Below are 15,547 nucleotides of genomic sequence, written 5' to 3' on the forward strand. Positions count from 1 at the left end.
ATAGTGAAACAAAATATATTTAAATGAGTGTCTTTCCGAGTGCGTTCTTTTTATATATTTACAGAACTTTAATAAAACTAACAATAATATAAATAAATGGTAAATTTTTACGACGTGCCCCAGTGTATAATAAACACTCCAACCTCCCTATATTAAGAACGGCTTTCGGAATAAACACCCCTCCCCCCCCCCACCTCAAAAGCCGTTCTTAACATGGGGAGGTCGAAAGATATTTATTCCAAAAGGTGTTTTTAACATGGGATGGTTGGAGGTGGTTATACTACGCTGGAGCAGGTCGTAAAATAATGCCAAATAAATAAACCGACGTTATAACTGAGAATTTCGGGTGATGTCAATTAAAAAATACATAATTTAAAAAAAAAAAAATAATTAAATTAAATCATTATAACCAAACTTTAATGGCAGAAACAAATCTAACTGACTTGTTCAGATTTTTGTGACCATGATTAATTTTTATGTACAGTGTGTGTGTGTTTGTTTTTTTTTTTGTTTTTTTGTTTTTTTTCTTTTATCTTTCTGCATTTTTAATAAAATGTAATATTTATTTAACGTGTGATGCCTGTAGGTGGTCAGTGAAGGAGAAATCCTTCTAGACCGAGGCAATTTTTATGCATAATAAGACCACAAGTATACGTAAAACAATCAAGATTTTAAAAAAATATATTTTATTCACATATCTTTTATAACTTATTTTTTTATAAAATATGAAGTGTAGTATCACAAGATACAAATCTTTTTATAATTTTCATTTTTATTAAAAAAAAAAAAAAAAAAAAAAAAAAAAAGATTCGCTTTCTTAAAAGGCAAATAATTTACAAGTTTAGCGTCCGAAATTTTCAGTTTCTAATGCTTTGCAATTAATATAGTTCATTCTTTTTATTTTTTTTTTATTTTTATTATTAGTTTTATTATTATTATTATTATATTATATTTTATTATAATTATTAGTTTTATAATTATTAGTTTTATAATTATTAGTTTTATAATTATTATAATTATTAGTTTTATCAAAAATTTCTGTAAAAAAAAAAACGCACTCCGAAAGACACCCATTTATTTAAATATATTTTGTTAAATTTATGTTCATTTTGTTACTTACACTAAAGTTTTACGTAAATAGAAAAGTTTTTTTTAATCCTTAAGTTTTGTAAATATTTAATATTACAGAAAATGTTTTGTAAATATATTTTTTCTTTTAAATCTTAAAAAGTTTCATAAATATATATATTCTTTTTAAATCTTGCTTGTGAACATTCGACCATGTCTGCTATTTGACCTGTTTACAAACCACTGGCAATGTCAAGGTCGAACAACCGGTGTCACTTGAAATGTTCGCCAATCTTTGTCTTCTGCTATGGGGTATCTAATCTTTACTTGATCCATATTTTGTTTTCTTTATTTTTTGGAACCCTTTCAGATGAAGCTTCATAATTTGTGCATTTACTTTTTTTTTTTTTTTTTTTTGTGAATTGTTATCCTCATCTCCATAGTTTTCATCTCACCATGTTTCAGTCAACTCATCCTCTGGTCTTTTTCAAGAGGTTAACCGTGATCGTAATTACTGCCTTCCATAGTTGTTGTTGTCTCACTACGTTTTGGCCAACTAATCCTCTGGCCTGCTTTTGGGTAGGCTTGAAACCACTATCTTCGGACAATGCTCCCCTGATGAAGGCCAGAGGATGAGTTAGCAGAAACGTGGTGAAACAACAACTATGAAAATGAGAATAACAGTCCACAAAAAAAGAAAAAAAAAAAGTCTCTTTTTCTCATAGAATTTGATATTCGTAGATGAAAATAAACATTGATCTATTTATGATTTTTGGAATATGACATCATAAAGAAGGTAAAATTCTAAATCTATATATCTATAAAAGTGAAAGTGTGTCTGCCTGTGTGTGTATCTGTGTGTGTACATTTCCCTACGCAATAACTATCAATTTTAAGTCTACAGACTCGAAATTTGATATACAGGGTACTGAGATTTGGGAAAATCGATGTGATCGGTTTTCGGACAGAAATTTGGTGATTAAGAGGTCAAAGTTCAACGATTTGACCTTTGAGAACCCTACCAAACTCCTCCGACAATTTTCGATCTAAACACTTGAAATTTTTAGATATAGGTTCATTGGACATGGATCTAACTTAATAACTTAATTTGAGCCCAAAACATAATAGGGGTCAAAGTTAAAAAAATTGACCACTGTTTTTTTGTTTTGTTTTTTTTTGCTCAACATCCAAATACCCGTGCAACGCCGGGCACCTATGCTAGTAAGAACTAAAGTGGAAAAAAAAGGATAAAGCTGGGAAAGAGGACAAAAAAGAAAAAAAAAAGAAAAAAAAAAAAAACCTGAAGAATTATCTGCCAGATTGCAAAGAAAACAAAAGGAAAATCTCCTGAAAATGGTCGAGGTGTTACATCGACTAAACCAAGCCGTTGTGAAAATAAGTCAAGATGAGAACAGTAGTCTGAATAATCCAAATATGAATAATCAATCCTCATCTCAAATTCAGAAATTTAAAATAAAGTTTTGAAAAAAAAAAAAAAAAAAAAAACTAATCCTCTCTCGACTTTAAACAAAACGTCTGTGTGTGCATGCTGCTAAATTGCTATTTTAGTCACAAAAAATATAAACAAGGGAAGATTTGTTGTGTTAATTAAAATAGAAAGAAATTCTTTCCTATATTCTTTTTTATCAAGACGACTCAGCCCCTCAACGATCATTGGGTTCATACCATTTCTCTCTATGCAATGCAGATCCTCAACCCTCATTGTTCATAAACTACCAATTTTCAAGATTAAGTCCTTTCTTCCTGGTTCATAAAAATTTTATTTGCATACATGATCATTCTTGATTTTTGCTGTTATCAGTTATTATAAAGATTAAGCCTCCCTTTCTTTGTTCATAATAAATGCATGATTATTGAAGCAAGCTAGATACAGACGTTCATTTTAATTTTTTTTTCGTTTACTTGCCTCCTCGCGAAGGCAGATTTAGACATATTGTCAGTTTTTAATGTGGGGGGGGAAAACCAGCTCCCCCAAAAGGGGCACTCAGTATCAGTCATGAAGGATTTCTCCACTAACAGAGACCAAAAAAGCGAAATGAAAAAGTGAAGTGCATCATCAGAACAGATACTACACTTTGATCGTGGCCCGAAGGCCAAGAACATTTTAATTCTATAGATTATTAAAAGTGCACATTTGAGAGGAATTTCCCTCAGTTTTTAATTTTTTTTTTTTATTACATTTTCACCCCAAACAAGGCAAATTGCCACTTTGGTGTAGGGGGCTACTATCAGGGGCAACAACTACTGGGGTACTATGTAGGGATTTGGGCAGCAAGGTGTCGGTTCACGTTACACTTGAACTTCTGCACGTCAGTACTGTTGGGGAAGCAGGGACCTGGAATGGGATTCCAGAGTCTTGCGGTTCTGGGGAAGAAACTATTGGAGTAAAAAGATCTTTTACATCTAGGGACCTCTACAGTGTGGGGGTGGGATCTAGTAGCCTGTCGGGTTTGTCGAGGGTGCTTGCGTCGTGGGGGCACAAGTGATTGCAGTTCGTCAGAGCATTCACCACTAAAATACTTGTAGAAAAGGCAGAGGGATGCAACATTTCGTCGATGGGACAGAGGCTGAAGCTTAGATGCCAGTTCAGGGCCTATCAGGTTTGCGACTCTCTTTTGAACCTTGTCAAGGAGCGAGAGACTAGTAGCAGATGCACCAGCCCAGATGTGGCAGCAATACTCCATACATGGGCGAATGGTGGCCTTATAGAGGTACAGGATACTTTCGGGTGTTAGTAGTTTTAATGGCCATATCATTCACCAAAAGAATTCACAGCATCTCTAGTAAAAGATTTCCATCATCATCCCTAACTTCATCATCCTCATCATTAACCCTCACCCTAACTTCATCATCCTCATCATTAACCCTCACCCTAACTTCATCCTCATCATTAACCCTCACCCTAATTTCATCCTCATCATTAACCCTCACCCTAACTTCATCCTCCTCCTATTTGGTTTAAATGTTCATTTTTCACAATTGTCTTTCACAAATTGACTTTCAAACTAACCTATCTCTGGGCAGGTCTTTATTTATCCCTCTTTCTCTCAAAGACATTTTTGTCATTCCCTCATAGTTTTTTAGCCTTCCCCTATGAACTGAACCTGCTACTTCAACTGTTCTACATCTATCAACACAAGACCTCTTGTTTATTCTTTCAATATGTGGCCATACTATCATAGTCTCCTGTTCTGCACACCTCTCCTCTTGCTGTCCAGATTTCATCTCTTCCAGACATTATATATAAACGACTGTCTGTCGGTCTGTCTGTCTCCATATTTTCAAACTATCTCCCCTGAAACTAAAAGTCGCAGAGTTGCTCTAGGGGCCTCAAATGATTGGATTTTTTATGGGGCGTTCTTTAATGGCTCCTTAGTTGGTTAAAATTGTTTTTAAGGAGCTCAAAAATATAAACAATAATTCAGGCAACAATTCCAAGAACATTCAAAGAAGTCTTCATGCAGAAAAATTGTCTTCAAAAGAAAGAATAATCTTCCACGTTTTCCGGGAGAATGCACCTAACTTAGCATAATTAAATTTTTTCTGATAACTGAGAGAGAGAGAGAGAGAGAGAGAGAGAGAGAAGAGGGGAAAGAGAGGGAGGGAAGAAAGAAGAGAGAGGGGAGAGAGAGAGAAGAAAGAAGAGAGAGGGGAGAGAGAGTGAAGAAAGAAGAGAGGGGAGAGAGAGTGAAGAAAGAAGAGAGGGGAGAGAGAGTGAAGAAAGAAGAGAGAGGGGCGAGAGAGAGAAGAAAGAAGAGAGAGGGGAGAGAGAGAGAAGAAAGAAGAGAGAGGGGAGAGAGAAAGAAGAGAGAGGGGAGAGAGAGAGAAGAAAGAAGAGAGAGGGGAGAGAGAGAGAAGAAAGAAGAGAGGGGAGAGAGAGAGAAGAAAGAGAGAGGGGAGAGAGAGAAGAGAGAGATATATATAAAGAGAGACAGAGGGAGAGAAACAACGAAGAGAGAGAGAGGAGGGGAAGATTGAGATGGATATTTTAATATAAATTTGAATTATTTAATATTTCACTTGCGGGTTGATTGTTTTCTTAAATTTCGTATTGCATCGGAAACAGATATGCTTGTTAATATGAATATTATATAACGAATCCTCAGGACAAATCTCACGAGCAAAAAATGTGTATCGAATTGTAAAAAGAAGGCTTCAGTTCTTTGATGCGATAGCTTGAACATTTATTTTTCTCTTTTGGTTTGTCCGCATAAAAGAACCGTAATACTTAACTTGTGCCTTTAAACTTTAAATGCGAGTAACAAATTTTGTCCTGAGCGTCAGTTAAAAGGTTTCAAAACTACTGTTAATTTTCGATGCGTAACGATGAGCAAAATAATATCAGCCATTTTGATCGATTATTTATAGATTAAAAAAATTAATAATCACATCACAGAATAAAATAGAAAAATAAAACAAAATAATCACCATGGAAATTGAATGTGTCTTTTCTTGCATTTATGTTATAATGTCTCTTTGGAATCTTTCTGGAACCCCTTCTTGAACCTGGAAATTCAAGACCACACGCACAGATGTAAGATCATATATACACACACACAAAATACATATACAGGGTAACTGAGAGCAACTACAAATTTTGTTTTGAAAATAAATGTATTTAATTATTGAAAAAAAAAAAAAAAAAAAATTGAACAAAAAATGGTTAGTCCTATTGTTTAATGGAGAATTTTTTGTTTTTTTTTAATTTTCCAAAGTTGTTCTCCAAATGTATGCGTACATAAACTTACCGGAAGTTGTCATTTGAGTTTCAAAATAATCTAACACAAACTTATTTCAAAATGTAATCCTATTTTGATACTGATCTAGGCCCTAACCCAAGGTTGTGTTGACATTTTTGCAACACTTTAAAGAAAACTGCCGGAAAAGCTGACAATATTAGCCAATCAACAGATTATATTTTCATTAATAGAAAAAAAAAAATCATCTGATAATATTCTTGAAAAATAATTTGGTTTTTGATCATAGTTGTTTCCATGCAAAAACATTTTTTTTTTCATTACAACAAACTTCCTTTCTGGAAATTTTTCTTGTAAAAATAAAAAAAAAAAACCTCAGATACTTTCCATAAAAAAAAAAAAAAAAAAAAATCTTGATTATCATTCATAGTTGTTTCCATAAAAAAGTGTTCCCATCATTACAAACTTATTTTATTGAAACTTTCTATGAAAAAAGAAAAAAAAAATTTTTCATTTTCGTTCATAGTGGTTTCCGTCTTAAAAATAAAATTTTTCTTTGAAACAATTGTTGAAAATTTTCTTTTTCATTTTATAAAAAATTGGGTAAATGTTTACTTTAACTACAACAGAACACCGATCAATAAAATTTAATTTTCGCGCGCGCGACACCATACGCTTGCCCCTCACCGCCCTACCCCCCCCCCAATGTAAACAGAATTTTTGTGAAAAATTAAACAGTTCTTCTGCTCACTGTATGTCGATGCGTTACTTATGGTAAAACGGTGGGGAGTGGGGGGGGCGGTAAATTACACTGTAGAAGCACCTCTTAAATGTTGTACAAGTTCTATAATTGAATAACCCCCCTCCAAAAAATACAAAAAAAAAAAAAACGAAAAATAAAAATGCTTTTGCAAACCGCTCGTGAAAAAAATTAAAAAAGCATCAAAAACTACGTAACACAGAAAAAAATGAACCACATTTTGTGGTTTTTCTGAAAACTATTTCAAATGTCTGCTTAAAAATTCTTCCGTGATGTGACAAGTCACCTTACTACGTCCGTCCATGCGCGAACGCATAATATAAGAATAGCATAAACGACGGTGGTGAGTTGGCACAAAATAGTGCGAGGGTTCTGGGGTTAATACCATGCAAACGGTAAATTTGCGACGGGTTTGAATATCAGATTCGTTGTCAGCGACCCCGGAACCCTATAAAAACCCAAATTTTATTGGTCGGTGTTCTGTTGTAGTTAAAGTAAACATTTACCAAAAATTGTTATTCGTGAATAATAAAAAAAATATTTCTTTCAAATAATTAAACTAACACTAAGTCTTATCTAACTGTGATGAAATTTTTGCTTTCATTTTTTTTTTTAATTTACTATCTGGCTGTGTTCACATCCATTTTTTTTTTTTTTTTCGGCAACTGTGCCGGAAGATTTAGAAGTGTCCTTGGGTTAGGTTCTGGATCCATACCCGTTTTATTAAATCCCTTTAATATCACTGCTATTAGTTAAAGTTTTTTTTATCTTTTTTATTTATTTTATTTTTATATGTTGGATTACCGTAAAAACTTAGGTAATATGACATCTTCCATTTCTGACACAATTACCAATTCTGTTCTAAATTTCAAATTTCGATACAATTACAGATCCTTTTTTGATCTCTACATACTTACCTATAAGTTGTTTGTGCTTTTTTTTTTTTTTTTTTTTTTTAAATTTTTGGATTACTGCAAAAACCTAGGTAATATGTACATCTATTTTTGTCTACATAAAAATATACTCGAGAGAAAATATAGATTTAAGTTTCACCAATAGTTAAAAATCAATAAATATCGATACCATATATCAATATCAGCAATGAAGAGTTAGGTTTTGCAACCAAACAAAAAGAATAAAATAAAGAATAGTTTTTGGCATCAGATTCCAATACCCTATCTGATTTTTCTGTTTAAATTTCAACAGCATTTTTTTAAAATTTTTTGCAAATCTTCTGATCAGGAGAAACACGTGATTCACACGTGAATAGTTGATCCCTCCCCTCCATGTAAGCAGTGTTTAAATTTGAACTGCAATTTCCAAGTGTAAAAAGCCAGTACAATGCAGAATATATTTTACATAAACATTTAAGATCAACCAAGTTTCGACGATATAACGTAATCATCAGGAATAGAACTGAATTGTTCTTTATTTCTTTCACGGAATGGTGTCATGAGAAAAAAAAAAAAACTGGGTGGTTATTCAGATTGGCACTTACAACGATAAACAAAAATGAAATCTTATTTGTCATGGAATGAAGATCACAAAAAAATGATCAAGTGTTTTATTTTTTTCAAAAAACAAATTTGTTGTTTTTTACTGACAAGTGAAGACCAATGTTCAAAATTTTGTTTTTAACTTAAAACTAGAACGACCTGTTAACCAAAAAAAAAAAAAAAAAAAAAAAAAAAAAAAAAAAAAAAAAAACAATGGTTTGTTTTAAGTTAAAATGATAACAACCATGTTTGTTAATGCCCGGTGGGTTCATTTATTGAAGAATCAACGATTTTTTAACTCGCAGCCAATGAGAATATCCAGAATTAAATTAGGGAGAAATTATTACTTTTGTAACTGAAAAGGAAAAGTACTTGTCTGTGTATGAGTTTATGAGCCAGTTACAAAAGTAGACAGGGTAGTATATGTATAATACATATATTAGTCCCCGGTGTTGACTGCTGGCAATATGAGGAATTAAGATTTAAAGGGAAAAGTAGTAACTATTTCCTGTAAAGATGTTGGCAATAGTGACGGCATTTCTCCTTGGATGTAATGTAGGATTTTATTATAACGAATAAATGTGTATAAAACAACATTGTAAAGTTATATAAGACGGTGGATAATAGTTTAAACATAGTAAATTTGTATGTGGCATCTGTTATTGAAAACCTAGGGTAATTTGGTCCAGGGGGAATTTCTGCAATCAAAATTATATATATGGAGATTACCCTTATAAAAAAAAGTTTTCATAATTTGAAAAAAAAAAAAAAAAAAATTTAAATACACATGTAAATAAATTATTTGATTTTAAATTGTACATTTCAGTTGTTTTTTTGCCGACATTATCCCCCACCCCTAAAACGAATTGAAATGAAAGTTGGTTGTCTCCCTTTGATTCTACTGTGGCCACTACTTTTTCTCCCTCTCATGGATGCAGTAAAATTTGATTTTTTTTTTTAATAAGAAAAAAATAAAATAAAATAAAATAAAAATAAAAAATACTTGATCAAATTACATGATTTTTGGAATCTTCCATCTTCATTCCATGACTGGTACATATAGACTTTTCTGCATTTTCTTTACTTTGAATTGCTGCCATAAGTACTAATTTGAATAAGCACCAAAAATATTCACCAATTCATTTTTTTTCATGTTAAGAATGGCTTTCTAAATAATATTTAGAAAGCCATTCTTAACATATGAATGGAAGGGGGAGATTTTGTTAACTATTGTTTTTTTTCACCTAACAAAAAAAAAAAAAAAAAAGAGGAAATGCTTTTGTCTAAAAGCAAGCACTGTTAACAAATCCCTAGGCTGGAACGTAACAGGAACCGATTTTGTATTTCACTGTTAACTCCTGGGAAGTGACGGTGGTCTGGTGGTTGACGACATGGGCTGACAACCTGGGTGTTCCAAGTTTAAATCCAGTTTGTTCCACAAAAATCACATTCACTTATGATGTTGGCAACCTTCATGTGGTCCCCCTCGTAAGTACGCGATGTCTTTCTAGAAAGAAATTGACAGAGTACAAAATAGACTTCGTGGTTTAGTGGGGGATGCCCTTTTCTCTTCCCTGCAACCTCTCTCCCACAGAAGAGAGGTTGCGAGCCTGTCTTTGTTTTATCGTTATTTCTATGGCAGGTGCTCGTCTGAGCTCCAATCCCTCGTCCCCCCCCCTCACCAATCTTTCACGAGAAACACCCGTCTGGCTGAAACTACTGTCAATAATTTTCCCCACTCTTTATCTGTGCCTAAATCCAAACAGATTCCATGAGCAAAGCTTCTTTCTTAGAACTGCACGCCAGTGGAACTCTCTGCCACTTGCCTGTTTCCCACCTGACTACAACTTGGACGTCTTCATCAAGCAGGAGAATATTGCATGCGTGAATGGTCATTTCGTTGCTTCATTTTAATAAGCTAAATTTGCAGTGTGATAACATTTGTAGCATCATGGTCCGATCGATAACATGTTTGCTTACAAACTTAAGTTTTGCAAGTTCGTGCCCAGCACACAGTAATTTTTTTTCTTTTAATGTTTTCTCTCTAATCTTTAAAAAATTTTTTTAAATTTCATAATTTTCTTATGCACCCGTCATGCGGCATCTTTTTTTTCTTTTAATAACACATAAGATGAAACTCAAGTCCCATTTTTATTGAACCACTAGCAGTTCAGCCTGGCTTTGCTCGGGCCCTATGTACTGTTCATAGCTTTGTGCGTGTGTGTGTGTATGTATATATATATATTAAAAAGTTTGAATCATGTCCAGGTAACCTACATCTAAAATTTCAAGTGTTTAGACCCAAAAGACTGATTAAAAAAGTTTGCTGCATGTCTGAATACCCTTTATGCAAAATTTCAAATGTTTAGACTCAAAATAGGCTGAATAGTTTGCTAGAGCTCGCAATGGTCAAATCTTTTTAACTTTGACCCCTCGGCAGACAAATTTTTGGCCAAAAACCAATTAGACCAAAAATTGACCGAGTAATTTGGTAGAGACCGCAGTGGTCAAATTTTTTTAAAACTTTGACCCCAACCCCTTAACATTTGTTTTAGGTTTAAATCAAAAAGTTTGATCCAAATAATCTACATTTAAAATTTCAAATGTTTAGACCCAAAATTGACGGAGGAGTTTGGTAGAGTTTTCAAAGGTCAAATCGTTCAGCTTTGACCTCTTGACAGCAAAATTTCTGGCTGAAAACCGATTAAAAAAATGTTCCCAAATCTCAATACCCCTTATGTCAAATCTTGAGTCTGAAAATTGACAGAGTAGCTTGGTAGGGAAATGTACACAGACAATTTCACTTTTATAGATATAGAGATATTTTATGACCCCCTCCCCGCTAGTTTTTTTAAAATAAAAATTCACAATCTGCTATTTTCTAATTTGAAATAACAATGAAAAAAACAAGGGAGATAAGTCAGTTTGTCACACAGAATTGGCAGTATGAGACTAGACCGCTAAAACTGCATTCGTCGATAAATTTTATTTTTTACTTTTTTCTTGTAATCATTTTTGTAATTTTTACTAATTTTGACATTACACGTATGTAAATAAGTAGGGTTATGACAAGAGAATATTCTTATAATTGTTTTCACTCTCGAGTATATATCCGACAGACAGTTAATCAATCGGGAACCACATCAATCTATCTAAAAACATAAGATATTAACTGGTATATACTCGAGAGTCAAAATAATGGAAAAGATATTCTCTTGTCATAGCCTTAGTAATAAGGTTTTCATTCGAAAAGCTTTTCTTTCGATATCCACTCAAGACGCACAAGCACCAATTTTTCCAATTGCAATTAATCGGCCCAAAATAATTAAAATGACAAAGTGATAAAATGTAACTTAATCAGAAAATAAGATTAAAAAAAAAAAAAGAAAAAAAAAAGTACTTATGCAGTAGAAGGACCATGCTATTACTGGAATAATCCAAGTGGCTTATGGAAAATATTAGAAAATGTCGCAATGCTAAACGCCTGAACCCTTATACAAAAAAAAAAAAAAAAAATCATAAAACGTTTGCTATTATTGGCTTATTATAAAAAGAAAAAAAATCTAATTTATCTTGATTTAAAAAAAAAAAAAATCATAAGAAAAATCATAAAAATATGGAAGAAAATTAAAAAAAAAAAAAAAAAAAACTTTGTTTGCTATTATTTATGTTATTGAAATAGTATTTATTCATGAAACTTACCTTACAATGAATGCTTTTTTTTTTTTCTTGATTTAAATTTTCTAAAAGTTTCATAAAAATTGTGCAAATAAAGAAAACATTTGTTATCATTGGTTCATGGTTTCAAAAGTCTGAATATTAATATTGATTTAAATACAAAAAACTTCTTTTGCTATCAGTTGTTTGTTATTTAAAAAGTATTTATTCATGAAACTTGATTTTTTTTTTTTTTTTTGGTACTTGTAGAGTTTAATCAAGACATTAAAAAATGAAAATATCAAAAAAAAAAAAAAAAGTTTCAATTGTACGTATCCGTTATGGAATGAAGTTCTAAAAAAATTTTCACTTAATATCATCAGGTAGTTTTTTTTTTTACAGCGAAAAAAAAATTTGTTATGATACCAAGCAAAAGCTTTGATTTTTAGGAAGAAAAGTCAGTATTAAAGATAGGGAGGGAGTGTCAGCACTTTGAATTGAGTTATCTCCCCGTGGCATGTTCAAAAAAATTCAAAGATGGCTGACTTCAACGCACTGTCATAAAATCGTGTTTTTCCGTTTTAAAAAAACTACTCGATCAAATTAAGTGAAATTTTTTTCAGAGATCTTCAGTTCAAAATGTATATGTACAATATAACCTTTTTCTTTTTTTGATATTTTTATTTTTTTTAATGTCTTGATTAAACAGTACAAGTGCCGTTTTTTTTTCTAGATTTGAATTTTAATTTTCTAAATGTTTTGTAAAATTTGTCCAATAATTATTCAGATTAATTTTCTATGAATTTGCATCATACCGAGAGAAATAATATATTTTTCATTGAAAAAAAAATAAAAATGGCCAGTGTTTACACACATAAAACAAAATTTTTTAAAAAAAAATCACAAAATAACTATCAATTTCCAACGTTTTTGATAAACCCCCGTCGATTCCAACGATTACAGTCCATATATGGAATCAGTACCAAAAAAAACAAAAAAATCACAAGCATCCATCAATTACCAGCATTTTCTATAAACCATCCAGACAATTCTGACAATAACAGTCTTTATAATTAATCAGTACAAAAGAATAAAAATAATAAAAAACAAAAAATATATTAAAAAAAGAAAATACTTACCGCCTATATTTTCAATAGCTTCCCGGCTCACCCACATGTGACAGCCCATGTTGTAGAGATAAAGCTGCCAATCGTAACAGATTTTCCATTCGTTATGAACATGCGAGTTGCCGCCAAAAATCACCATGTAGTTGCCTATCTGAACGGCAGTGTGATGTGCTATCACGTGGGGATGAAACTTCTTCCGATTGCGGTCATTTATTGTGTACGCAATCTTCGACCAGAACCTCTCCTCGAGGTGAAACGAATGGAGATTGTCCATCCTCCGGCTCGCAAAGGCACTGTCCATCAAAAAACCACCGAACACCAGGAGGGAATTTGATTCGCGGTGAAAAATAGTTGTGTGGCCAGCGAGGCGGCGCTTGTGGGCGAGTCCACCACGGACCTTGACATGTTCCCATTGGCCAACACTGGGATCAATCTTGAAGATGTCCGAGGAAAACAAGCCATTCATACGAAGACCTCCAAATAAATACAGCCAATTGTCGACTTTAGTCAACGTATGGCTCGTTAAACTATAGGGGATTATTTTACTATTGACAGCCATTAGAGTCCATATCTGAGCGGTAGTATTGTACATCCATAGCTCATCCGAGAAGACTTTGCTAGAAAGGACACCACCATATATATAGAACAAATCTTCAAACTCAACACCGTCGTGCCCATAACGAGCCGATGGCCAGGGTTGAGTCCGATCTGCAGTCTCCCATTGGTTTGTATTAAAACTATAAAACACCAAGTCATCTAGTATTTTATTCAGAGTGAACCCCCCAAATATCCATAATGAATTTGAGACCGTATTGAAGATGCCTGTGTGGCCCGTTCTTGGCGTGAAGATATCACTGGATTTGGACAAAGTGTACCAGCGTCCCTCCCCCGTATCACCCGGATCTCGTCGGCTGTCATCCAGTCGAAGGTCACAGTTGCTTCCCACGTACCCCTCCTTACAAATACATCGTTCCTTCTTCTTGCATTTTCCATGGCCTTTACAGGAATCGGTGCTGCAGAGGCGTTTCTCACAGCCAATTCCAGTGTACCAGAAGTTGCACTCGCATGTGTGATTTCTGCATATTCCTTGATTGCTGCAGTTATACGGACAGTCAGTTATGACATAGGTCGCATTGAAGCCGTCAAGGACATGGTTGTTGTCACTGTAAAGATGGATCAACATCTGGAAAAAAAATAAATAAATAAAAAAGGTAAATAAAAAAAAAAGGTAAATAAAAAGGTAAATATTAAAAAAGGTAAATAAAAAAAAAAAGGTAAATAAAGTCTTAAGTTTCTTAATTTTTGAGATGGGTACTGATTATTCTAATTATTTCGATTCATCGGACTACTATTCTCATCTTGAGTGCCATTTGTACTGTTACGCTGAGGCATTAAGTGTTTTGGTTTCAATTCCAGCTGATGGTGTAATAGAGCATGTATGGCAGCCAATGGATAGCTGGCTTGCAAAATAGCAGCAGCAGCAGCCAATGGATAGCTGGCTTGCAAAATAGCAGCAGCAGCCAATGGATAGCTGGCTTGCAAAATAGCAGCAGCAGCCAATGGATAGCTGGCTTGCAAAATAGCAGCAGCAGCAGCCAATGGATAGCTGGCTTGCAAAATAGCAGCAGCAGCAGCCAATGGATAGCTGGCTTGCAAAATAGCAGCAGCAGCAGCCAATGGATAGCTGGCTTGCAAAATAGCAGCAGCAGCAGCCAATGGATAGCTGGCTTGTAAAATAGCAGCAGCAGCAGCCAATGGATAGCTGGCTTGCAAAATAGCAGCAGCAGCCAATGGATAGCTGGCTTGTAAAATAGCAGCAGCAGCAGCCAATGGATAGTTGGCTTGCAAAATAGCAGCAGCAGCAGCCAATGGATAGCTGGCTTGCAAAATAGCAGCAGCAGCAGCCAATGGATAGCTGGCTTGCAAAATAGCAGCAGCAGCAGCCAATGGATAGCTGGCTTGCAAAATAGCAGCAGCAGCAGCCAATGGATAGCTGGCTTGTAAAATAGCAGCAGCAGCCAATGGATAGCTGGCTTGCAAAATAGCAGCAGCAGCAGCCAATGGATAGCTGGCTTGTAAAATAGCAGCAGCAGCAGCCAATGGATAGCTGGCTTGCAAAATAGCAGCAGCAGCAGCCAATGGATAGCTGGCTTGTAAAATAGCAGCAGCAGCAGCCAATGGATAGCTGGCTTGCAAAATAGCAGCAGCAGCAGCCAATGGATAGCTGGCTTGCAAAATAGCAGCAGCAGCCAATGGATAGCTGGCTTGCAAAATAGCAGCAGCAGCCAATGGATAGCTGGCTTGCGAAACATTAGCGGCAGCCATTAAAGCATATACATAAATTACCAAGTATGCACGAGCTAGCGTCGCAAGAAAAGGAGAGAAAACGCACTACATGATCGAGGAGAGAAGCAGATTGTGTACCGAGTAAGATGGTGATTTCAAAAAAAACTTTTGTAAGATAATGAAATGTGTTGTTTTAGAAGAACCATGAATAAAATGTATTTAATTTGCACTTTAAAAAAAAAAAAAAAAATGCCAAGTCAGTTTTTTTTTTTTCTTTTCTTTTTTTCTTTTCTTTGCGACGATGCCAGATGGTGTGTGGATCTGAGAGGTTTGAAGTGTAATAACAGTTAAAAAGTAACGGCCACGTTAGGATAGCACTAGGAATGTACGGATTATCAAATTGGCTGATTACCAATTAATTGGCTATTAATAGAT

General features: G+C 34.0%; 1 protein-coding gene across 3 annotated transcripts in view; it reads right to left on the bottom strand.

Moving 5' to 3' along the window:
• The window catches only part of LOC145268692 (multiple epidermal growth factor-like domains protein 8), a 242,133-nt gene that overhangs the window by 158,355 nt on the left and 68,231 nt on the right, over positions 1–15,547 (bottom strand). For 2 of the 3 annotated variants that reach the window (XM_080124209.1, XM_080124208.1), the window contains exons 3-4: positions 12,839–14,009; positions 5,518–5,595 (exon numbers count right to left, since the gene is read on the bottom strand). In XM_080124209.1, the coding sequence (XP_079980335.1) occupies positions 5,518–5,595; positions 12,839–14,009 (1,249 nt within the window). The remainder of the gene's footprint in view (positions 1–5,517; positions 5,596–12,838; positions 14,010–15,547) is intronic. The other variant, XM_080124210.1, reaches the window with a different exon arrangement.

The sequence above is a fragment of the Euprymna scolopes genome, chromosome 44, assembly GCF_053919585.1.
Source record: "Euprymna scolopes isolate OS-2025 chromosome 44, ASM5391958v1, whole genome shotgun sequence".
Taxonomy (NCBI): Eukaryota; Metazoa; Mollusca; class Cephalopoda; order Sepiida; family Sepiolidae; genus Euprymna; species Euprymna scolopes.